This window comes from Scardinius erythrophthalmus, assembly GCF_964197995.2.
Source record: "Scardinius erythrophthalmus genome assembly, chromosome: 10".
In the NCBI taxonomy this organism is placed as follows: domain Eukaryota; kingdom Metazoa; phylum Chordata; class Actinopteri; order Cypriniformes; family Leuciscidae; genus Scardinius; species Scardinius erythrophthalmus.
This window is the reverse complement of record NC_138230.1, coordinates 11,624,003-11,648,498: the sequence shown is the minus strand read 5'-3', so window position 1 is coordinate 11,648,498 and position 24,496 is coordinate 11,624,003. Positions and strand designations below refer to the sequence as shown.

The following is a 24,496-nucleotide window of genomic DNA, read 5'->3' as shown; positions in this document are numbered from 1 at the left end:
TATTTGTGCTTGAAACATGAAACTGAGATCACGGATAAAAGTGTGTGTGATGACAAATGAAGTAACTTCTTAAAGTAAGGAGGGGGAACAATAATGGATTGAAAAGACTTAAATACATCGTTGTATTCTAATATATATATATATATATATATATATATATATATAATTGATTTCATTCAGCAAGGAAGCATTACATTTATTAAAAGTGACAGTAAAGATGTTTGAAATTATTTCTATTTTAAATAAATGTAAGAAGCACCACAACTGTTTTCAACGCTGATAATAATCAGAAATGTTTCTTGAGCATCAAATCCTCATATTAGAATGATTTCTGAAGGATCATGTGACACTGAAGACTGGAGTAATGGTGCTGAAAATTCAGCTTTACCATCACAGGAAACACATTTCATTTTAAAATATACTTTAATAAAAAAAAAAAAAACAGTTATTATATTGTAGCAGTTATAATATTTATTATTACATTGCAATAATATTTTCACAATAGGCTATTACTTTTTTTTTACATTTTTAATTAATGCAATGAGGCCCCTCCAGCCCCAACATTTCTCACATCATCACAGTTTATTCTCTATAGTTTAGAAAATGGTAATAAAATCTAACATTTATAGAGTTATCAAATCAGTTGATATTTCACTGGTTTTGGCCATCCTTCTGTAATGAATTGGGTTGAATAGCTGTCAGCTGTTAAATTTAACTACACAATTAGATATTAGCTCAATTTAGCTCAACCGATTACCAAGCAATGCTTCATTTAGTTCAGTCTGCGGTGTAAAAAGTGGTCGCATTACCAATTAAAGAAAAAAATAAAAGCAAAACATGGTCAGGTGAAAGTGTCTAAATAAATTTTGGTCCCAAATTTGTATCAATTTTACAGGTAGTCCACTGTATGAAGAATGTTTGGGTATGATATGTCACAGTTTACTTTATTTTGCCATGCTCATTTACATAAATGAACTATAGTGTCCTGCACCCACTAGTAAAACGATATAAAAAATGTATATCTGGCGTTCATGTTCAGGCTGGTGCAGCAGATCTAAGGCTCGGGGATTGTGGAGTCCATTTGGAAGAAGTTTGGCAGGGTGGAAGTGGACTTGTTCAAGTTCATTTTATTTATATAGCACATTTACAACAGCCACTAGGCTTTACAGAACAACCAGACAAATAATATAAAAATAATACCTGCATAACAACACAAATAAAAGCAGCAAAGCTTAGAGCTTAAAACCGGAGTAGCAAAACAGTGTCAGACTCAAATATAAAATAGTAAAACTTACTTAAAAATAATTATAAGCCATGGAAAACAAGTGCGTTTTTAGTAGAGGCTAAAAAGTGGTCAAGACAAGTTTGTTCTAAAATTAACAAAAAACAATCATATCAATAGCCACTATGCTGTAGTACTCAATGGCTGCATATAGGCTGAACTCTATAAACCACTGTTGTAACGAATTGAACCTCTTAAGTTTTTAACTATATCACAAGTTAAAACTAATTAAAAATATAAATATAACTGTGTTAGATGAGACTATACAAAGATGCCAAAATATGCTTAGACAAATATGACCGTGCTATAAGGAAAAGACAAAGTAGTAGATCATTTATCAATTATTTCAACTCAAAAAACGAATTGGTACCAAACAGGTAAGAATCAACATAACAATAACTCAAAAAAGTAAGTGTTAGGTAAGAATAAACACGTAAGATCAAACAACAATCATAGTTATAATGTTTACATCTTGTTTTTGTATGCGTGAGTGACTTTTTATTTAAAACAAAAAAAAACAGCTCTGTTATAGGCTCAATGATTGCTTTGTTTGTGTGTGTGTGTGTGTGAGTGTGAGTGTTTGCCACATTGAGAATGTTGTACATGATCACCCCTTCATTTGTTTGTATGTATGATATGCATTGTGTTGGATCTATTGATTTTTATTTGACAAAAAAAAAAAAATGCTCTGAATTACAGTTTTTCCCATTCATTCCTATGGGTGCCCATTTTTGTCCATAAAGGTGAGATTAAGGAGTTTTTTTTTTTCACCCACTTAACATTGTTGAATCAAGTCAAAAAAAAAAAAAATGTGTTCAGGTGGCAAAAGTAGCCAAGTCTTGTACCGCTCAGATTAAGGAAAGTATTTTTAAAAAATAAATAAAAATGATTTTGCCCACATTTGTCCCGAATACGGTTTGAGGGTAAGACTCTTCTAGAAGAAGCAGGATCTTAATATTAGTAGCCCCGTTCTGGCCAGCCCGAGTATGGTTTGCAGACCTGGTTTCTCTCCTGGAAGGCTCTCCTTGGAAGATTCTGAACCAGGTCTTTCACCCCCGACCTAAGATTTGGAAAATGTGGGTCTGGCCCCTGAAGGGTACCATTCTCAATGCTAGGGCTCCTACTAGAAAGCTTTATGCTCTTAAATGCCATATTTTCTCATTGTGGTGTGAGCAATGCCATCTCAACCCGTCCTTCGGATGAGACGTGAAACCGAGGTCCTGACTCTCTGTGGTCATTAAAAATCCCAGGATGTCCTTCGAAAAAGAGTAGAGGTGTAACCCCGGCATCCTGGCCAAATTTGCCCCTTGGCCTCTGTCCATCACGGCCTCCTAATCATCCTCATATACTGATTGGCTTCATCACTGTCTCCTCTCCACCAGTAATCTGGTGTGTGGTGGGCGTTCTGGCGCAATATGGCTGCCATCGCATCATCCAGGTGGATGCTTCACATTGGTGGTGGTTGAGGAGATTCCCCCTTCCATGTAAAGCGCTTTGAGTACCTAGAAAAGCGCTATATAAATGTAACAAATTATTATTAATTCATTAATTAATTAACCCAGCCGACTTGCCGTTTGGTTCAGTTCTGGAGTTTCTACAAGAGCGTCTTTCAGCTGGACTGACCCCTGCTACCCTTAAGGTGTATTTCCGCGCAATTTCGGCTTGCCAGATTAAAGGGTCTTCAGTTGGGAAACATATCCTGGTGTTTATAGAAGCACTACCAAATCAGGTGCTGGTGCCACCATCTGTAGAACTTACTGGCATTGGTACTACTGCTCTCAGATGTTAGTCTGGAGCCCTGCTTCTCAAGGTTAATATTCAGAAGAAACTTAAGACATTTGTGGGTGAATTTGTGGTGTTTGAACTGGCTCAACAAAAGAAAAATGGGTCACACTTTATTTCTAGTATCATTAAGGATGTACTTAAGCAAAAAAAATAAATAAATAAATAAATTAAATTAATGCATGTATTATAATAACTACAATGTAAAAACATGTATGTACACAAATATTAATTTAAATGTTAGTACGTAAAGGCACTTAATATAACGTGGAACCGAAAAATGAATCCGCTAATGCCACAGATTCAGTTGGTGCTGCTAGTGGAGCTCAGATTAAACTCTTGTTGATCTCTTGCACCTCTTGGGATGAATCTGAACTGAAAGTCTCTGCTGCGCTATTGCAACGCAATATTGTGCAGTACAAAGGTAGTGTTTCCCCAAGAACCTACTTCATGTCAAACCCTTGTACATCGTAATCTTGTTTTCCTGATGGAGCTGATTGATTGTTTTGTTTTCAAAGTCTCCACCATGAGAGCCGCTTTCAAACTGAGTCAATGTTTCATCAAAATAATGATGCCAGTTTCTGTTACTATTAGCTCCAAACCCAAAAACATCCACCTGTAAGAGAAAGAGTTATCAGTGCGTTAATAGTTTCTTATTCATGAAGAAAAAAAACAAAAAAACAACGATTTTAAGTCAATAAAATGTAAAAACTAAAACTCCCTCTTTTAGAAAAAGAAAACTGAAAAAAAAAAAATCCTCTGATTTTAATATTAAATTTATTGGGTTTTTTTTCTCCAATTTTTATTTAGCAAAAATTTGCTTAAAAAAGTAATAGTAGTTTTAAATATCTTACAATGTGACTTTATTTCACATAATAACAAATATATTACTCATATTTTTCTTTAAATCGCACAATACAACTTTAAACTATAAATCTTTATGTCACAGTTTTACTTTCAAGCAGATACAGTGCACATACAATGCTAACCACTGTGCTACGGTTTTAATGCTAACACTTTTCTGAAAGGCCCTTTGTTTTTGTTTAAACAGTCTGCACTGGACTCCTATTCATGACAACACCCACAGTCAAATATTTATTATAATCCAGGCGTTCTATTCTTATACTTCTAGATCCTTCATGCGTGTATAAACTGACACTCCCTCAAAAACAACCTCAATGCCACACTAAAGCTGTGCCACACACCGTTTGAACTGGCAGAATGGGAGTTTTTACCTTGTCACAGATGTGAAGAGCGAATATCAGCGTTAAGAAACCAGTGGATGGATATCTGCCATGACCTTCTGCCCAGTTATCATGCACGTATCTTATGAATTCAGGGTGGAGGATCATCACCTAAAAACAACAACAGAAATAAAACAGGACACTTATGAAACGTGCATTTATGACAGATTTCATTCAGGTGATGCTAATATCAACCATGCATATTAAAAAAAGATCAACATTTGTCATTGATTGATTGATTGATTGGTTGATTTCATGATAAAGTCTGTGTTGTTCACCTTGTCCTTACTTGCTTTGATTGTAGATGGAACTTCTGTGTATGTTCTGAGCAAACAAATACATTTAGATCAAAATTCAGATTTAAATATCCATATTGTTAGTTTTAATAAAAACAAAATGACTGAAATTACTATATAAAAATGCATTGAAGTATTATTATTTTTTAGTTAAGGAAAACATTGTTTTAGGTAAAGGAACATTGAGGGCCCCATTTTAATTATCTAAGCGCATGGTCTAAAGCGCACGGAGCAAGTGCACTTAGGGCGTCCGAATCCACTTTTACTCGTTTAACGACGGGAAAAATGGTCGGCGCGCGCGGCGCATGGTCTAAAAGAGTTGTCTCTATTCTCATAATGAGTAATGTGTGTGTTTTGGGCGTAACGTGAAATAAACCAATCAGAGTCTCATCTCCCATTCCCTTTAAAACAAAGTGCTGTTCGCCTTTTTCATCTTTGTTGCCATTGGCTTTTGGCCTGCTTAGGTGGGGACATTTAATTGAATATTCAACAAAAAAATTGATCTGCCTGCATTGACGCCATTATATGAGAACTGAACTGAGCTGGACGATGACATAACGGTTTTCTCCAGAGCAGCTATATACTGCATATAAATTAACGAAATTAATAACTTTTTTACAACAAAAATGAAACATCACTGAACTGAAGCTGGACTGTTACGCTATTTTCTTCTGGAAACAAACTTTGTAGCATTATTTTCCTGTTATCTCTGTAAAGCTGCTTTGAAACAATCTGTATTGTAAAAAGCGCTAAATGATTAAATGTGATTTGTCTTGTCTTGACTTTAAAAGCCAGTTGCCTATAGGAGCATATTACAAGTGTGCCCTTTAAATAACAAAAAAAATACTGCACCAATGACTTTAGACCAGGTTTTTGTTGGTCAATTGCAGTTGCCTCAAAATACCAACGCGCCAACAATGCGCCTGAACACACCTCGTTTTCAGGCTAGCACACCCATGGACGACCAGATGGGCGCAAATGAGTTTGCTATTTAAACAATGTGGCGCAGGACGTGAAAATGATAACTGTGTCAGGCTGAAACTAGCAAAAAACACTTGCGTCGCGCCTGGCGCTGCATTGCGCTGGTTGTATGATAGGGCCCTTAGTTTCACAGTATCGATTTTATGTTTGATATATGTAGCATCTGGACCAATCAGACACACAATTATTCATTATAGTTGATAAATAATCCAGCAAACCTCCTCGCCCAAAAAGCAAACTGTGTTCTGTGGACAACCCCCGAAGAGCAACTAACAACCCAAAAAAGCAGAAGAGCAGGAGCAGGCCTCTGGTTACCATGGTTACTATCTGGTAAGACCGTTTTTTTTGCTCAAAAGAATGTGGAAGTTGGCCACATGAAAAAATTTATAGGAAAGACACATAAAGCCCATAAAACAAGCTTTTCTTCATTAATTTCTAGATTAACTGTTCTATAAATGAACATGGATATCCCCAGGACAGTGTATCTGTTATCACGGTTTAGTATATTATCTCTCTTGTATTGTATTTTGGTTTAAGCAGGCTTTATGATTGAACCACTATATAATGTAACCTTATTGGTATCATACTGCTTATCAAATTAATCCTTGTGTGACGCCTTGAACATTGAATGCTTGTTATATTAATAACAAGAACGTAACATGAAGGGACACAAACTGCCAGCTTACTCCAATCATGTGAATGAGTCAGCTTCCAAACAAAGGAATTTTTCCCGCTTGAAAATTGCACATTGGTCAAGCCAAACTCGAGAGGTGTGACCTCTGTGGAGGTTAAAGAGTATCCGCACAGTTCCCTTCTCTCTATCCAGTCCGACCGTGGGACCTTTCCTCGCTGTGCAGCCGGAGGGTCCTCAAGTTACAACCATTGTAACTACCTCGACCATAACAGAGTCAAACTAACACCGCAAGTTCATCATCATTTCTTCATTCAACACAGAAGAAATTGATTGCAACTTCAACATCATCAAGACTTACGGAACCATCAAGACTTTCTCCTGAGACTGCATCTGGACTCTTGTTCAATGGCTAAGGCAATGCAAGTATCATAAATTTCACTAACTAAAGGAGGAGTGTACGTGCTACTTTGGACGTGTGTCTGCCGTCATCGGGCAAATTTCAACCAGAAGTGAGCATCCTATGTGTGTTCACTTTTGTTAGGAACACCCTTACAATTGGCGTCCAACTGGCGTCCCCTTCCCGAAGTGCCATTCAAGGACGCAAAAACTATATTTGGAATCGCCCATTGGCTGTCGCACATCTCTGAAAGAAATTCAATGGCTGTACGTCAACGCTGTAATGTGATAGGTAATCATGGCTCATGTGATTTAAGTTGGCCGTTACGCTTTCTCCAATGGTAGAGCCAACGGACCCTGGTATCTCTTAATCATATGATCATCTCTGGTTTATTTCTTACTGTGTGATGTTCTTAGTGGTAAAAGCGCTGATAAGCCACTGCATGTCCAGAACTTTAATGGGTAGAAGCACCAGATGGGTGTTGTCATCCAAGTCCACAGCGCTCTCGGGATACAGAATCCGGTGAGTGGTCTTATTTCCCACATCCTTCTCATAATCCTCTGTTGGGCCTTTATTTATCCTGAGAGAAAAACACACAGAAGATTGAGGTATTCATGATATTCTAATGAAAAGCCTTTAAGGCATCTTTTTGAAAATAGTTTAAATAACATCTTATTCGTCTCTGGAATCACGTGATCTAATGGAATCTCATCTGATCTCAGGCATACAACAACAGCCTCTGTCATTAATTGTTCCATCGATTCTGATGGTTGAAAGCGCCATTATTCACTCTTAAAAATAAAGGTTCTTTGTTGGCATTGATGGTTCCATGAAGAAACTTTAACATCCATAGAACCTTTCCATTGGACAAAAGGTTCTTTATACAACCTTTTATATAAAATGTCCTTCACAATAAAAAAAATGTTTAAAGAAAATTTCAGTGATCAGTTCTTAAAAAAACCTTCTGAAGAACATTTTAATAATCTGAATACCATCAATGGCAATAAAGAACCTTCAGTCTGGCAAAATCTAATATATTACCTTATGACAAAGTCATGGCTGTCTATTAGTTGACTATAGTTGGATCCCAGGAGGTTCCCAGAGTTTCCCACCACAGCACAGGTTCTGCAGCGATCTGGACCAGCGTCTGAGTAGTGTTCCTCATCGGGGAAGAGAGAAAACAGCTGGTTCACCACCTCTGTGTAGTTTGTGACATTTGGTACATCTTGAAGTTCCTGTATGAGATTATTTAATCAGTTAGGACCAGAATGAACTATATTATTCAATCATGTAAATGTGTTTATAAGAGTGTACTATTATAAGATGTTTGCAGTGCCTTATGTTTAAGAGGCATTGTGAACGAAGAATAAAGACAGGTGCTTGTTGAAGCTCTGTATCTCCATAAAATTAGGTTTTTAGTAAAAAGTCGCATTACACATTTATTGTTTTATATGCCTGTTTACACCCGATATTAAGAAGCGTTTTCATCAATCCGATCACAATTGGACGACAAGGTGTAAACGGGGTCTAAAACGTTTTGAGCTTGTCCAGAGCTTCGTAGTCAAAATTGCATTTGACTAGATTGTTTTCATAGTGTAAACGCTCATGTGGTCGAACGCATTCAAACTACCACAAGATCGCCTACTCTCCTCCTAGGCGCCCACTGACCTAATGCGTAAACATAGGATTTAAACTTTGTCGGCTGAAGACCTGAGTTTGGTTTGAAGATTAAAAAAGCACGAACAATAGATATTCTCTAACCATTCCTGATTTTCTAACACAGCATTTAACGTGGTCTTGCGGCTATCAGAGCAACCACGTGGTATGTCTCTTTAATACCGCGTGGTTTATATACACGTTGCTGCTGATTGGGCTGACATTTTTGACACACCCACCAAACAAGAGAAAACGTATCTCAAACCCCGTTGGACACCGTTTTCAGGAAACATGTCGTTCAACCTGGAAACCGTAGCAGAACGTTGCGCACCGGTTTGAGCTTTAGCATACCCAGGTGTAAACAGGTAGTGAATTTGTATTTTGACATTAAACATCACGTTTAAAACAGTCATAAATGTTTCATTTTTTTTATCTATATCAATGATGGTGAAAATATTTAAATGTTAATCAATATTTACAATTAATAAACATTAAAATATAATAAAACATATAAAAATGGAGGAAATGCATGTACATACTATTCATATTTTTGGGGTCAGTGATTTAAAAAAAAAAAAAATAGGCCCAAATAGTTTTATGAAGCAAGGATGTATTAAACTAAAAGGTGTTTACAAAAAAATTAAGCATGGTTATTAACATGGTTTTCACAGGAATAAATTAGGCTACATTTTAAAATTATATTCAAAAAGAAAACAGTTACTTAAAATATTCCACAATATTACTGTTTTTACTGAATTTTCATAAATCAAATAAATGCAGCCTTGGTGAGTATAAGAGACTTCTTTTAAAAACATAAACAAATCTTACCAAAATCTTAATTTTGGGGGTAGGCATATACCAAGTAAATGCATATTTATTTTGAAGCAAACTTTCTTACCTTCCACCAGCTGAAGATGTTTGCATTTAATTCACTGTTGGTGCTGTTGAGCAGAAGTGGAACAGTGGGTTGGTAACGTTCACTGAACCAGCTACTGTTTCCTCGGTCTTCCAAACAGATATGGGATATGGGTTTTCTTACAAAATTGTAAGAACTGTGTGTCAAAACCAGTGCTGAGTTTTGAAAGTACAGGACTAACAAGATGGTCATGGAGCTCAGGAGTGCGATGATATAGTGCATACGTTTCAGTAGCATGGTCATCATTGATGTTAGAAACTTCGTCACTTCAAACAGAAATATAATAGACCTACAGAGGGAAAGAGAGAGATTTATATTGAGTTATAAAAGAGACGTATACAACGGGGCTAAAGACGCACCATATGGATAGCCAAACAAGTCATATTTCACAAATAACCAAATCCCTGGTGTCCAGAAAAAGTGTTTTAGAAGAAAAGACACTGTGAAAAACGGTTTCTTTTCGGGCTAGACGTCATTATTAGACAGAGTTTGCATTACATCTGATTAAACCTGGATAATTTCTGATATGTAAATGCTGTTTTAACCATATAAAATTTTCTGTTATCACATCAATTAAAGTAACGGTTTCTGTTCAGATTTTCAGCTAAAATCTTGGTTTATCCCAGTTCATTTACCTGGAGTGGTTTGCTCTGATGAACGGTTCTGTGAGGACGCGTACTGATAGAGGAGCATGTCCATCGGCTGCAACCTGCAGATATATTATGGGCAATAACTAAAGTCAATTGAGAGATATAGAATGTAAAGTAGAGATGTAGAACACTCCACTGGCAAATCTAAAGGCAATCTAGCCTCAGCACGCTGACATAGTTTTGCATTAGTTCTGGTAGATAATAAAACACGATACCTGGAATCTCAGCAAAGAGTGGGGCGGACACACTGTTTCGTATTATCTCCCGAGTGGGAATCCCCAAAGAGATTCTCACTGATCAGTACACAGCGTTCATGTCACGCACTTTAAGCGAATTACACTGACTTTTGGGCATTAAATTGATTCGCACCAGCGTCTATCAACCCCAAACAGACGGACTTAACTGCATGTTAAAATCCATGGTACGTAAATTCATAAGGGAATACGTCAAACATTGGGATATATGGCTCGAGCCCATGCTGTTCGCAGTGCAGGAGGTCCCACAAATCTCGGCAGGGTTTTCCCCATTCAAGCTTCTCTATGGCTGTCAGCCCCGTGGGGTGCTTGACGTCATTAGAGAGGCTTGGGAGGAGGGGCCTTTAAACAGCCGTAATGAAATTCAGTATGTCCTAGATTGGGATGGCTCTCAGTGAAGAATTTTCTCCAGCCATAGGACAATGTCGGCAGTACAACAGGGGTATGTGACAGCGTCAATTTACACCAGGAGAGAAAGGGCTTGTAACATTCCACTCTAAATTACTAGCCAAGTGGCAAGGACCCTTTGTGGTCACACAGCGAGTTGGGGATCTCGATTATGAGGTGCAGCGATGTCATTTCGGATTTATCACCTCAACCTCCTAAATGCTGGAATATGGGGACTTCGGTCAAGCTAGTGTCAGTGGTTTCGGGGGAGGATGATCTCGGACCAGAAGCGGCTGTCCCATTCAATCCGCTCGCTCTGGTCCCGGGGGGAGATCACCTCTCGCTGGCGCAGCTCGCCGATATAACCAAACTGCAGACAGACTTTGCAGATGTGTTCTCACCCCTGCCCAGATGCACGAACCTCATACAGCACCATATCGAAACGGCCCCAGGGCTCAGCCGACCCTATCGTTTATGGACAAAATCATCCAGCCACATACTGCATACGCCGCTGCCTTCTTGGACAATATCATGATCTATAGTAATGATTGGAAGTGGCATCTGGAACACATGTGTGCTGTCCTGAGATCGCTAAGGGTGGCTGGACTCACAGCAAACCCGAAGAGTGTACAATTGGGCATGTAGAGGTACGGGATCTGGGTTTTCACTTGGGACATGGGCAGGTGCATCCCCAAAATTGATAAGACCGCCACAATTGCAGCCTGCCCAAATCCCAAGACAAAAAAAGAGGTGAGACATTTCCTGGGGCTGGCGGGATATTATAGGAGGTTTGTGCCTAACTAGAGCTCACCAGCCCTCTGACTGATCTCACTAAAAAGGAAGCCCCAGATCCGTTCCAGTGATCGGAGCTCTGCCAAAAGGCTTTTACCAAAGTGAAGGCTGCTCTATGTGGCGGGCTGCTCTTACAATCTCCCATTTTTGAACTCTGTCAAGTGCAAATTATTAACACCTGATTGTAATTCTGACGGAGAGACGGGATAAAATAACCTGCAGACCTGGGAATAAAAGAGACTGCTGTGTTTACTGCGCAGAAGCACTGTTTTGGTTTATTTTTGTTTTTGTTTGAGTGAAAGAGAAACTAATAAAGACACTCTGAACTTTTTATTTCTGAACATTGTTACAATGAGTTTACATCTAGTTCATGTTTCTTGTCAAGCCAAGCCTTTGTTTATTGGTTCACGTTTGGACTAAAGCTGCACATGCATGGGTTCTTAACAATTTGTCCGAAGACCCAGGCTCGGCAGGCGTGACGTGAACAGGCTTGGCGGCGGCCATCTTGTCCGAAGACACAGGCTCGGCAGACGTGACGTGAACAGTCTCTGTGGCGGCCATCTTGTCCGAAGACACAGGCTCGGACGCCTGGGCGGCGCGGGCAGAGCAAGACGCCTGGGCGGTGCGTCAGGGACGGTAGTCATCTCCGGGATGGTCTCCGTGTTATGAGCCACCGGACTCGGGACCACCTGAACTGGGACCCTCGGACTCGGGACCACTGGCACTGGGACCACCGGCACTGGGACCACCGGGACAGTCACGGAGGGAGTCTTCCTTCTCCTCCTTCGTTTCGGGACCACCGGACTCGGGACCACCGGAGGCGGGACTGGGGTATCCCACTGGCTCTGATGCTGAAGGTAGCTGGTAAATCCCCAAAAATCCAGGATCTCCAGCCCCTTTATCTCCCACCCAGACAATGGGTCATCCAGACAGACATTGAAGAATTACTTTAATGCCGTGTCGTTGTACCCCAAACCTCTAGAGAGGGTCCAAAACTTTTGGGCCAGACATCCCACCAGCTGGCCCTGCTGGCGTAGGTCCATTAAGTTTTGGACCCGTCCCCTCCTCTCATTCTCCGTCTTGGGAAGGATACGAAACCCCATACTGCTGGATCTATACTGTGACGGAGTCCTTCTGTCACGATCCACACACGGGAAACAGGGGTTAGATCCAAAAGCAGTATTTATTTGGGAAATCCATACTCACAAACAGTCCAGGCAGGGGTCAAAACCAAAGAAGCAATCCAAAACATAAAACAATACAAAACAGCCAACAAAGCAGAACTTGGAAGTGGTGTGATAATAGACAAGCACTCTGTGACAAACACTGAGGCCCTGTTTACACGAGAATGCTCGCGGGTGAAAACGTAAAAATATTTTATCAGATGTGCCTTTTGTTTAGACGGCGACGGCGTTTTGGGGGCTTAAAAACGCAAAAAAGTGAAACCACCCTCCAGAGTGGATATCTTAAAAACGCTCCACCGTCGCGTTTCCGTCTAAACGGTAAAAACGCAAAAGTCTGCTAGACAGTGAAGGCGCCGATCAGTGCTTCACATTGCCACCTAGCCGCCTGGAGTGCATACTACATTGAATTTCACACACTTTTGCGTCACCGTATGCACGCAGATTTCCCCCCCATAACACTCGTCTAAACGCAGAATAAAAAGTGATCACTTTTGCGTTTTCTCTTCAGATCGTTTCCGTGTAAACGTAGCCTGAAACAACCAGGGTATATATACACACAGAACTAACAATGAAACAGGGAACAGCTGGGAACAATGATGACGGGGAACAGCTGAGTGCAATGAACAGTGATTGGTACAGACAAGGATTGTGGGGAATGCAGTTCATAATGTGACAGACACCGTGGGGAAGGAGGACATCTAGTGGTAACCAGGGAACACAAACCAGACACTGTGACACAAACAACATGGCAAATGAACAAGACCGCGGCAGCACAAGCACACCCGCCAAAAAACAACCTACAGTCTTACAAACATTTACAAACTGAATCCGCAGGGCTGCCAACTCTCACAAATTCACTGTGAGACTCACGCAATTGTCACTTTTTACACGCTCTCATGCCACACATCCATTTTTTCATGCAGAGAAAAATCGCAAAGCAAAGTGGACACTGACACCGACAGACAAGACAGAGAAGGTTACTATTGCAATGAAACAAATTCTCAGCTCTCAGATTTTGTCAATTTCACGAGTTCACACTTACATCATATTAAACTGAGTAAAGATTATGCGTATTATGGCGTGCTGTCTGGGGGAGGGCTCCGGGCTCAGAAACTCAAAGTATAGTTAAAACTTGTTTTGAACAATTTCTTTGTCATCTACAGATTGATTTTAAGTAGGGGAAGAAAAAAATCTATTTAAATCGGAAATCGGATTTTTTTGCAGATTTTTTTAGGCCATACCGCCCAGCCCTAGTTTATTTCCGCAATTCTGACTTTATAACTTGCAATTGAGACTTTAGTAGAGGTCCTGGGTAAGATTTGTATGCCCCTCATTTAGCGGAGAATATCTCAACTATTACAGACTAATATGACCCCATTGAACAACGTGGGATGTGTGCCAAAATCTCTACCCGGGACAAAAGTCCTGAAAATGACCACAACCTGTGACACTATTATCACATAACAGGTAAATGGGACTTTTTCTTCCCTTCATAGATATCCTCATACATTTCTACTAGTTAAGTCTTCATATTAAGAGAAATACTTTTTGTATTACACTTTGTCTTAAAAATAAACTAAAATATGCAAATTAGGAAATATCTCATGCGTACATATTACTCTTGAAGCTACAGATTTTCTGAGGTGATCACAATGTTCAAAATGACCATGTAGTGTAAGTGTAAGAATTCTGGTTTGATATTTTTAATTGTGCTTCTGTGGATGTTGTGTGTGTGGGGGGGATGTCCCACTTTGTGCTGTATTGAATGGAAAATTCTAAATACAATTGTACACAAACAAGGGACTTTTTTAAAAGAAAGAAAACAAGCATTTGATTAATATACAGACATTTCATATCCAACGTTGCTATTATCATTGTGTCAGCTGCGAGTGCTACTCCATTCCCTCGGCTCAACTGCACACACAAGGAAGCTGATGACAGGATGATGTTCCATGTGCAGTAGGGCTGAACGATATATCGTTATCGTATCTATATCGAGATATGAACTTTCAAGATATTAATATCGAAAAAAGCAACGATATAGACGATATAGATTTCCCCTCTCCGCGCTCGCCCTGCATACAACTCTGGCAGTCACAACAAACATCAGTTTTACGAGTGCCCTTGAATGCACCGCTAAAGCCAGCGCGCGCACACTACCAGGGACGTGGGAACTATATTGTGAGAGGGGGGGCGGCGTTTCCATGGTGACGCGTCATTGCTTGTCACGTGACACACCGCAGCAGCAACAGCGCTGAATGAATGATGATCTGCTTTTATGTCATTTTTCCTTTTTTATTCAGAATATTCACAAATGTGTTAGCTATGGCATGAAATATCTGATATTCCGATTGTCAAATATATGCAAGTGGAAGTATATTGTTGTTTAAACACCTTTATAACGATCGCGTTAGTTGAGCTGTATGCGCGATGGGCGCCGCCGTGTTAGTTTGTGTCGCAGACGCAGGTCAGAGAATCATTTATCTGTTGGATTTACAACCTCTATGTTTACAACACGTGAATTCATCCACTTCTCCCGAAATACTGAAAAGTAAGTGGCTGGTGAACTGGGGAATAGAGTAAACATTGAAGTTACTTACACAATGTGTATCTGATATGAATAAAACGTGTCGAATTATAATGGAAAGGATTATTATTACCTCTTCCATAGACATCAGTGTGTATTTTACAAACTCTAAATGTATTGTTTTTTTAGTACTTACGTAGTCATATCGTATTGTATCGATATCGAGATATCTGGCATGAAAATCGAGATATGAAATTTTGTCCATATCGTTCAGCCCTAATGTGCAGGACATTTTAAGTCACCGTACAGGATCTACATCACTGACACTGTCATCAGGTGATACAGATGTCTTTGTGTGCCTATTATACCAGATAACAGTCAATTGGAGAAATCTTGGCCTCCAAGAGCTCTGGCTCATCCGCAACTCAGGAGTGGAAAGATCATTATTACCACTTCATGATATCTGCATAGCGCTTGGAGACGACCTCACACTGTGTCTCCCAGCACTACATGCGCTGACTGGGTGCGATACAACCAGCAAAATATCAACCAAACTTGCAGCTCTGAACACTGTCCCTAAACCAGACAACTCTTCTCTGATTCTCAATTTCAACTGTCCACAGCTAACAGAGAGTGCAAGACAAATGGTGGAAACATTCTTGGTCAAATGTCTCAAACCATCAACGGACATGGAGACATTTGACAACCTGCGCATTTCGATAGTAATGCCCTTAAGATGGACTTTAAGAGGACCGCTTGCACCTCAACTAATGCAAGAAAACATATACAAAGAGCCTATTATCAACAGCAGCTTCGGGTCCAAGCATCATTTATAGATGCCACCTCGATCTTAAATGCAGATGCTTATGGTTTTGTAAGAAAGGGCAGTTTATTAGTCCCTGAGATTGTAATCTCAAAACCTGAAGGTTTGCCAGATCCCTGCTCGTGTGGCAAGTGTGCACACAAGAATGGGTGTCCCTTTCGGGTAGCCACCTCTAGAAATAATGCCTGTAATGTATTTAAATTCTTTTTGCATTTGAAGATTGAGTTGTTCAATTACTATTTGTTTTGGAATATGTAATATTTTTGTGCTTATCTGGAGTTAAACATTCATCTTGCAGGATCAGTTCGTATTTCTTATTGGAGATACAGTGCAAGCTGTGTGGAATCACAGATCCGTATTGATGAGGTGATGTTCCAAGATTTGTCATGAATTGTTGCCCAGCCAGCACACTCTGATTCAAGCTAAAACACTGCTATCAAGTCTCTTACTATCCCTGTATAAATGCTTTGAATCTTTTCCATTTGCAAGTAATAAATTCCCAATTGTGCATTTACAGATGCCCCTATAATCATTATATATTTTACAGGTAACAAACCAAAGGAAGAAGGCTGCGGCATTGCTGTGTCAACCGTGGTAAATACAGGAACATCCTTCATGAGGATATGTGCGGCAAGCTTAAAATTTAAGATTACGTTTCTCATTTTGCATGGGTCTTGGGTTATTTATCTATATTTGTGTAACTGGTAAAGTTACCTTTAATTCCCTGTAAAGTAGGAATTGGTCAATGGAATCCTGGTGTTTGAGGGAAATGTGAAGGAACCTTTCCCAGCATCCTACTACGATGTGGCCCTGATGACTGAGGTAATTCATCACTGGTTTTTTTCCCTCAAGGTATTTGTTATTTTTTTTACTTTCCTGCCTCTTTGGAACATTTCCATTCACATATACTGTGTAGAGATGCTGCTGGAGAGCTTCTGGGACATTGACATAAACCACTTTCCGACAACTTCAAAAAATTTGGTGACAAACGATTTTGGTTTTGTTGTTTTTGTGCCTCTGGAGTTTTGTTTTGTTTTTTGTTTTTAGACAAACTTACATTCACTTGTAATGCTGGAATAAGAATTTAGAAGAAACCTTTTGGTCCTGTTTAATGTTGGTGCTAGTAAAGGTTTAAGAGCTAAAAGTAACAAGGTTCGGTAACACTTTACATTTATGTCTCATTTGTTAACATTAGTTTATGTATTAGCCAACATGATCTAACAATGAGCTTTTTTTTCAGTATTTATTAATCTTTGTTAATATTAGTTAATTAAAACACAGTTTAAGTTAGTTAATACAATTTATAGTCATTGTTCATGTGAGTTCACAGTGCATTAACTAATTTTAATACACAACTTTTGAATATATAATAATGCATTATTAACATTAACTAAGATTTATACTGTAAATGCTTAAAGTATTATTCATTCTTAGTTCATGTTAACTGAAGTAGTTAACTAATAAAACCTTTTTGTAAAACACTACCCAAAGGTTTGAATCTTAGTGTTGTACATGGAATGATACCGTCATGATTCCTGTCTTGTGTTCCCCTTGTCTTGTGTGCACTTTTGTTATTTCCTGTTCTGTGCCATGTTTTGTAGTACTTTGTAGGACAGTACTTTGCTTCCTCCTTTGATTAAACCTCATCGTTACAGATACACTCTCAGAAAAATAGGTACAAAAGCTGTCACTGGGACAGTACCCTTCAAAAGGTTTCTAAAGCCACTTTCTGACCGGAGGAACCTTTTCACAGTTCCTAGAACTATTGGCTAATGTACCCGGATGTCGGCGTGTTCGCACCGCAGGACCTAGGAACGATTTGAGTTCTAGGAACTCCATTTGGAGGAACTAATTTAGGTCCTACTTCAGAGTAGCGTTGCCACCCGTCCTGGTTTTCCAGGGATTGTTCTCTTTTTTGAGCAACAGTCCCGGAAAATTTATATTCTTTCCCGGGACACGTTTTTTTGTGAAAATGTACTTCTAAAGTAGAATTTCCTGGTTTCAAATTAAACCGTTTCCTTCTACTGTTAGGCCTACTGTGTTTTCTTCATGGTTGTGTACATCCAATCCTGTGTCCATAAACGGGTAAAACAGTGGATTGGCCAATGCCAGGCGTTTACTTTTATTTGATTGGAAGCTCAACTTATCGCCTATCGCCTAGCAACTGTCTGTGCTGCCTGTTAGTCAGTGTTGCCAGACGTAAGATAATTATCGTATTTGTATGATAATTTTTACCTCTGTACGATGTACGATCAATGACAAAAAATCCTATAATGTACGATAATTTCAGAACTGTGTGACACTTCAAATGATAGTCGTTCGTTGTAATCATAGGGCTTCATTGATCTAGCTGTTCTATGTTTACCGGGAGAAGAACGTGAAGAGAGAGGGAGCGAGAGAGAGACCCGCACTGTTTAAACACACTTGACAGTCAAAGAATCAATATGATTAAAAAGGAGTTTATTGATTTAAAAACGATTGTATAGCCTGAGTGAACAGAACTGCGTCCATAGCAACGCTCTGTTTTTCATTTTCACTGACGTAATGACGCAATAACGTGCACTTGCTAGCCTGTTCCAGAGCCGTTGAAAAACGTGTTCTCCGAATGCTAAAGAGCATAGATATATACACTAGGGGTGTTTCTCAAAACCAAGAATGCAAAGAACGGACTTGTGTTCTTGGGGAGAATGCTCTTGCTAGTTGTTCTTGGAAGAATGAACTCACAAGGTGACGAGCACACAGAACGCCGCTGACAGTTTGAGACGATGTGTTCTTGCTGGTATTGCGCAATAACACCCCCCCCCACAGACGCCGTCTGCAGTGCCCAAACATAACGAGAATTATTGACGGTAACAGCCAGGCTTTATCGCCCAAGCCTACCCCTCAGCTCAAGGGATTACTCTACAACTGTACACTATGTAATGTATATTCATAACAATAAAGCTACCTACGCTGGAGATTCTCACTTCCGAAAACGTTTGAGCGCATTTTCGAAAAATGCCAATATTTGAAATCTACACAGTTGATTCCTCGCATCAAATGTTCTCAGAAGTGAATTTAGTGATGAAATAGCGTACGAAATTGTAGAAAAACGACTTGCTGTATTGACCTCTCGTTCCTCGAATGCCGAAATGAATGCTGGGATATTTCTGCCGTCAAGTTCACACAAGTTACCAACCTATGCATCCTCGGTAAAATGGGCGTGTCAAGAACACTTCCGGTATTTTTAACCGTTCTTGCCAAAATGCAAACTTGTGTATTGGGACGGTACTTGGACAGCGACTGATGAAGTTTCACAAGTCCACAAGAACGCAAGTACAGACAAGAACGCATATTGAGAAACGGCCTAGATGTCACCTGGGCTACGGCAGTTCATTAGAACGAATGCGTCAACAACAGAGCCGCCATCTTGGAACAGGGGAGCCCCTCCTCTTTAATGCATCAGCGTCAATGTAGGCAAAGGTCTAACGGAAATAAAATCACCATAAATCGTCATGAATGCGATTTTCTAGTTTTTATGGTTCGTTCCAACGGTCAGACATGTATTTATCATTGAGTCCAGAGGAAATTTAAGGTTTTGATATTAAGATAATTACTTCTTTTTCAAAATATAATGCATAGTGCTAGTAGGCCTAAGTTTATTAGTCACATTCTTCCACTTGAGTAAACTTAGAATAAACTATCGCTATATAATATATATATAAATGAGCAAAACTTGGCCACTAAATATTTAATATTCAATTATTTTAATGATCACAATTAAAATTTTAATTTTATTAAATTGAACAAGCGCAACATTCAGCATTCATCAAATATTCTAAAATATGTTTTATTAATAATAATGTTATTTCAACATAATATCTCGTTATTTCGACATAATATGTGCGTGCAACAAGCAAGAAGTGCATTTGTAAACCCGGTGACGCGTGCATTGATTTTTGTTAATAAACTTCTGACAGTGTCGACTCGGCTGCAGAGATGAAGTTGACGAGAAATGCACATAATGGACTGCGTAATCAGAGAGTAGCCTTTTTCTTTCGTTTTGAATTATTTCGTTTAAAGACTATTCAAGCTTTGTGTATTTTATGTATTTCTCATGTCTGTGTGAAGCATACACTGAGTTTCGTTTAGTTAGGATGAGATGCGCTCCAGTTCACGTGCAATGCAAATGACCGCGCGGACGCCTCCATGATTATATTAAAAGGCAATTTGTTGATGAATAAAATTGATTAAAATTAAGATACAATTTATACCAAGGCGACATCTAGTGTATATATCTATGGCTAAAGAGGAGCCTCGCCTAGCCTCTGAAGGAAGTGACTTGGAAGGACCAGTCCTGTCAAGGAAGTATCCTTGACATTGAGAAACACCTCTTGTGTGTTTGTGCTAGTGCAGTGGTTCCCAACCTTTTTCCTTGGGGCCCCCCCTATGTACATATGTAACAATCCGTGGACCCCCCCCCCCCATATATATATATATATATATATATATATATATATATATATATATATATATATATATATATATATATTAGGGGTGTAACGGTTCACAAAATTCACGGTTCGGTTCGATATGATACACTTGTGTCACAGTTCGGTTCGGTACGTTTTTGATACAGCAAAAAGAAAGAAATGCCAGAGAAATTTCCTTGATTTCATTTTTTTATTCTTTTTTTTTATTAAAACTAACATCATAAAGTATGATTTTTTTTTTTTTTTTTACTTTGAGCAATTCTAGAGCTATAATTCACTCTTCTTATGAGCATATAAAACAAAACAGCTCCTTGGAAAAAATTAAAAGTAATATTGTAGTAGTTATAAACAAAGGTTTATTTTATTTCAGATTAACATTTGAGGGCAGCAATTGTATTCATAATGTAAAAATAAAACCGATGTAATGTTACTTGAAGGCATTATAGCCTATTCCTGTCAAACTTCCATGGGTGCAGTTAGTGTTACTACAATAAATCCATGGTGAATGTTGCTGATCTGTGGACACTGTTTCTTCCAGGTTTCCACGTCAGCGCTGTTTGATCCGTTAATAACGGAGAAATGTGAATGTTTCTCACTAGATCTCGCAGCGATGTTATTACTTCAGTGGCGATTTGAAATGCTTTATTTACCTGGATCTCTTATCAGCGCTGTGTAGTAACAGTGTCGCATGATCACGATCGGCTTGCGCTGCACTGGTCCAAACTGATAAACGGTCCTTCAACCACACAATAACGAGCAGTTTCGTTCCGGTTGCATTACGTTTGCCATTTGATGTTGGGCAATGTTGTGGTCTCGCCGGCGTCTCTTACATTATGAGCGCGCTTGCCACGCGCAACGCTCCTATACATTTGAAATAACGAAATTGTAATTGAAATTCACCTCAAAACATATCCGCTCCCGCGCCCCCCCCTGTGAACTCTGGCGCCCCCCAGGTTGGGAACCAATGTGCTAGTGTGCCTCACGAAGAGCATGTAAGGACTCAACCAATCAATTGTAAACTTGCGGGCGGGCTTTTATCTATACTCTATATTCCTTTAAAGTATATTATTTGTGTAATAAGTACACTTTATAAAAGTACACTAAAGTGCACCTTTTTTTCCACAAGGGTAATTTACTCATAAAACTTTTCCTAAGAATAAAAACTGACTTACCTACTTTGGTAATGTATTTCAGACTTCTCAGCGTTGTGTTTTTTTTTTTTTTTTTTCAAATCCTGGGTTATTAGATGTGCATTATTAGAGTAATGCGCAAGGTAAGACTCTGCCGATGCGTGTGTGTGTGTGTATGGAGTAATGGAACCGTTGCTTGCTTTGTTTAGGTTTCGCTGTATGGGTGGAGCTTGTGTGTAACTCTACCTCCCTGGTCATCTATACCTGCTGCTCTTATGCGTGTTGGTTGGTTAGGCTACGGCACGAAATGAAAATGATATTTGAAGCGTTCAGATGTGCCATCTGAAATTTTCTTCTAGAATGATCATTTTTATCAAGCTCGTATATGTTTAAGTTCAGTAATTTCACTTAAATGACAATGAACATTATATATTAATTGTCATTTAAGTGAAATTACTGAACATAAATATACGAGCTTGATAAAAATGATCATTCTAGAAGAAAATTTCGGATGGCACTTAGAGGCTTTTATCTGAACTCTTCATTATCTTCTAGGAATCTTCCTGATCAGTTAAAGAGTAATTGTTGCATTGAAGGTCAGTCACATTCAGACTGCGAGCTCAGAGCAATTGAAACAGGTCAGATATTTTCAAAGGCATCAATGGATGAACTTGTATGAACGCACAAATTAGAAAGCATATTAATTCTTTCTTCTTTTTTTTTTTTTAAAGTTGCCAGCCACAGACAGCATTTTTGATCATTTAAAAAAAAAAGATAATGTTCTTATAAAAAAAAAACAGCTCTAAAGAAACAATTGTTTCTTCTAGGTTTTTGTACATTTGGGGTTCACATTACATCATATATTGTTTAATGAATGTTTATGGCATTATTCGGATTCACGTGTGTGTCACTATGATGGTGTTTTGTATTTGTGTGTATGACTGTGCACCTTCTTTAAATTAACATGTGCCCCGCCCACAGTTCGTGGAAAACTAACAAACTAGTGAACTTTGAATCAACATTTGGTTTTTCTTTTTACCGTCTGTATTATTATGGTGGTTATCAATATATTACAAAGGTATAAAGCAGATTTGAATACTTAGTATTGATACTTTGCATGTGACGTCACAAGTACTGGCTGGCGGGCAAGAACGTCGTTCTCCAGCAACGAAACCCAGTAAACTAATCAAGGGTCGCCAGTTTTACTATGAAAAAGTTGGTGTTTTGAGGTGTAAATGACATGCCAGATAGTTGTTGTGCAATTGGATGCACTAGCTACTAGAAAGTCCTGGAACTAGGACTCAACGTTGAAAATACCCGTTTGTTGCCCGCCAGGTATCCGTGGTAGTCACGTGACTGCGAAGTATCAATAGCCTACTAGTGAAATTGAATGATAACGTTTATCGGTTAATGAAATATAAGGGTTGTCCCATAAAAACCAGTGGTGGAAAGAGTACTAACAAATTGTACTTAAGCTACTTAATTAATAATTTACTTGAGTACAAGTAGAAGTACTGAAAAATAAGTATTATTTTTCTATTTTTACCCAAAATGGGGAGATGATAGCGATATGGACAGCTAAACACTCTCATGTCATATCTGTTTTATTCATACTGGAACTTGGAAGCCCAGTACATACTGATTCATCCCTCGCGCAGAAAGTCCACAAGTGAGATTCATAAAAGTATTAAACTTATGACATTTCAGGAAATGCCTTATGGATAATAATAACATTGACGTCTTGACTGATGAAGTCATGATGACTGATGACTACATGAAGACAAACACATGATAGTGATAATATATCTGTGGTTATCAAGCTATCTCAGGTATTTTCATAAGAATGATGGATGTCTTTGAAGGGATAGTTCACCCAAAAAGGAAAATTAGCCCATGATTTACTCACCCTCAAGTCATCCTAGGTGTAAATGACATTCTTCTTTCAGACGAATACAATCAGAGTTATATTAAAAAATGTCCTGGCTCTTCTAAGCTTTATAATGGCATTGAATGGCTGGAGAAAATTTGAAGCCCAAAAAAGTGCATCCATCCATGATAAAAGTGTTTCACTGTTACTCCAGGAGGTTAATAAAGGCCTTCTGAAGTGAAGCTATGCGTTTGTGTAAGGAAAATACCCATATTTAAAACTTTATAAACTATAATCACCAGCTTCTGCCAGACGGCCGTACACATCGATTTATGGTGGAAGACTAACCCAACAAACGTGGAAGCTCAGAGGAAAGAGCTAAACAAAACCCTGGTCGCGAATTAGCAATTTTTAAGAGAAATGACGGAGGATTTCTATATAATAGAAAAGGAGCTTCAGTTTGCTGCACAGCCCTATTTGCTTAAACGGCGAGAGGCGTCTTAGCTTACGATACTCCTACATCCTACATGCGCCATGGGTTACTCTTGTGGCACAAGTCGAATTGCGTAGTATGCGTACTGTCGTCTGGCGGAAGCTAGTTATTTTAGATTATAAAGTAATAAATATGGGTAGCCTATTTTTCTTACAAAAACCCATTGCTTCGCTTCAGAAGGGCTTTATTAACCCACTGGAGCCGTGTGGAGTCATTTTTTCTTCTTCAAATTTGTTCCAGCCATTCACTCCCATTATATAGCTTGGAAGAGCCAGGACATTTTTTGATATAACTCTGATTGTATTCGTCTGAAAGAAGAATGTCATGTACACCTAGGAGGACTTGAGGGTGAGTAAATCATGGGCTAATTTTCATTTTTGGGTGAACTAACCCTTTAATGCAATGCTAATCAATAGCTTGTAGAATTTAATAAATAATATAGTCTCACTCTGTGTTAAGAAGCAACATGAAACCACAGAAGTAATTTCAAACACGACTGACATGTATTGTGATTTTGGAGCAAACATGATATTAAACTCATAAATTGTAGTGTTTGACAGTATGCTAAGCAAACATATTAGCTTTCCCTGTTGTCAAGAGCGATTTGTTTTATTACTAATTTTGAAAAGTAAGTCCAGGGGCCGGTTTCACAAAGCTATTTTAGACCGGTCTATAGTGTTAGACACGTCTAAAATTTGCTCAGACTAGTCTAATGCAAGTTAGACTGTT

The 24,496-nt window shown here is 38.9% G+C and overlaps 1 protein-coding gene across 3 annotated transcripts; it reads right to left on the bottom strand.

The window, feature by feature from the left end:
- Positions 1-1,118: 1,118 nt before the first annotated feature.
- Positions 1,119-21,561, bottom strand: LOC308696855 (CMP-N-acetylneuraminate-beta-galactosamide-alpha-2,3-sialyltransferase 1-like). Of its 3 annotated transcripts, XM_081375766.1 has the most exons (8): positions 20,928-20,980; positions 9,824-9,897; positions 9,171-9,477; positions 7,658-7,851; positions 7,017-7,196; positions 4,587-4,632; positions 4,300-4,419; positions 1,119-3,680 (listed from the first exon to the last, which is right to left on the bottom strand). In XM_081375766.1, exons 3-8 carry the CDS (start codon positions 9,432-9,434, stop codon positions 3,513-3,515), a joined length of 972 nt encoding a protein of 323 aa, XP_081231892.1. In that variant the 5' UTR covers positions 9,435-9,477; positions 9,824-9,897; positions 20,928-20,980; the 3' UTR covers positions 1,119-3,512. The 3 variants fall into 3 exon arrangements, with proteins under 3 accessions (XP_081231892.1, XP_081231894.1, XP_081231893.1); XM_081375768.1 differs by lacking the exons at positions 9,824-9,897; positions 20,928-20,980 and adding an exon at positions 21,454-21,561; XM_081375767.1 differs by lacking the exon at positions 20,928-20,980 and having other exon boundaries at positions 9,824-10,072.
- Positions 21,562-24,496: the final 2,935 nt, after the last annotated feature.

Coding starts and splice junctions, on each gene's coding strand:
- LOC308696855 (XM_081375768.1), bottom strand. CDS start 9,434: ATGATGACCATGCTACTGAAACGTATGCACTATATCATCGCACTCCTG. Junction 7,852..9,170: donor ACATCTTCAGCTGGTGGAAG/GTAAGAAAGTTT, acceptor AATCTCATACAG/GAACTTCAAGATGTACCAAA. Junction 3,681..4,299: donor CTCTTCACATCTGTGACAAG/GTAAAAACTCCC, acceptor TTTCTCTTACAG/GTGGATGTTTTTGGGTTTGG.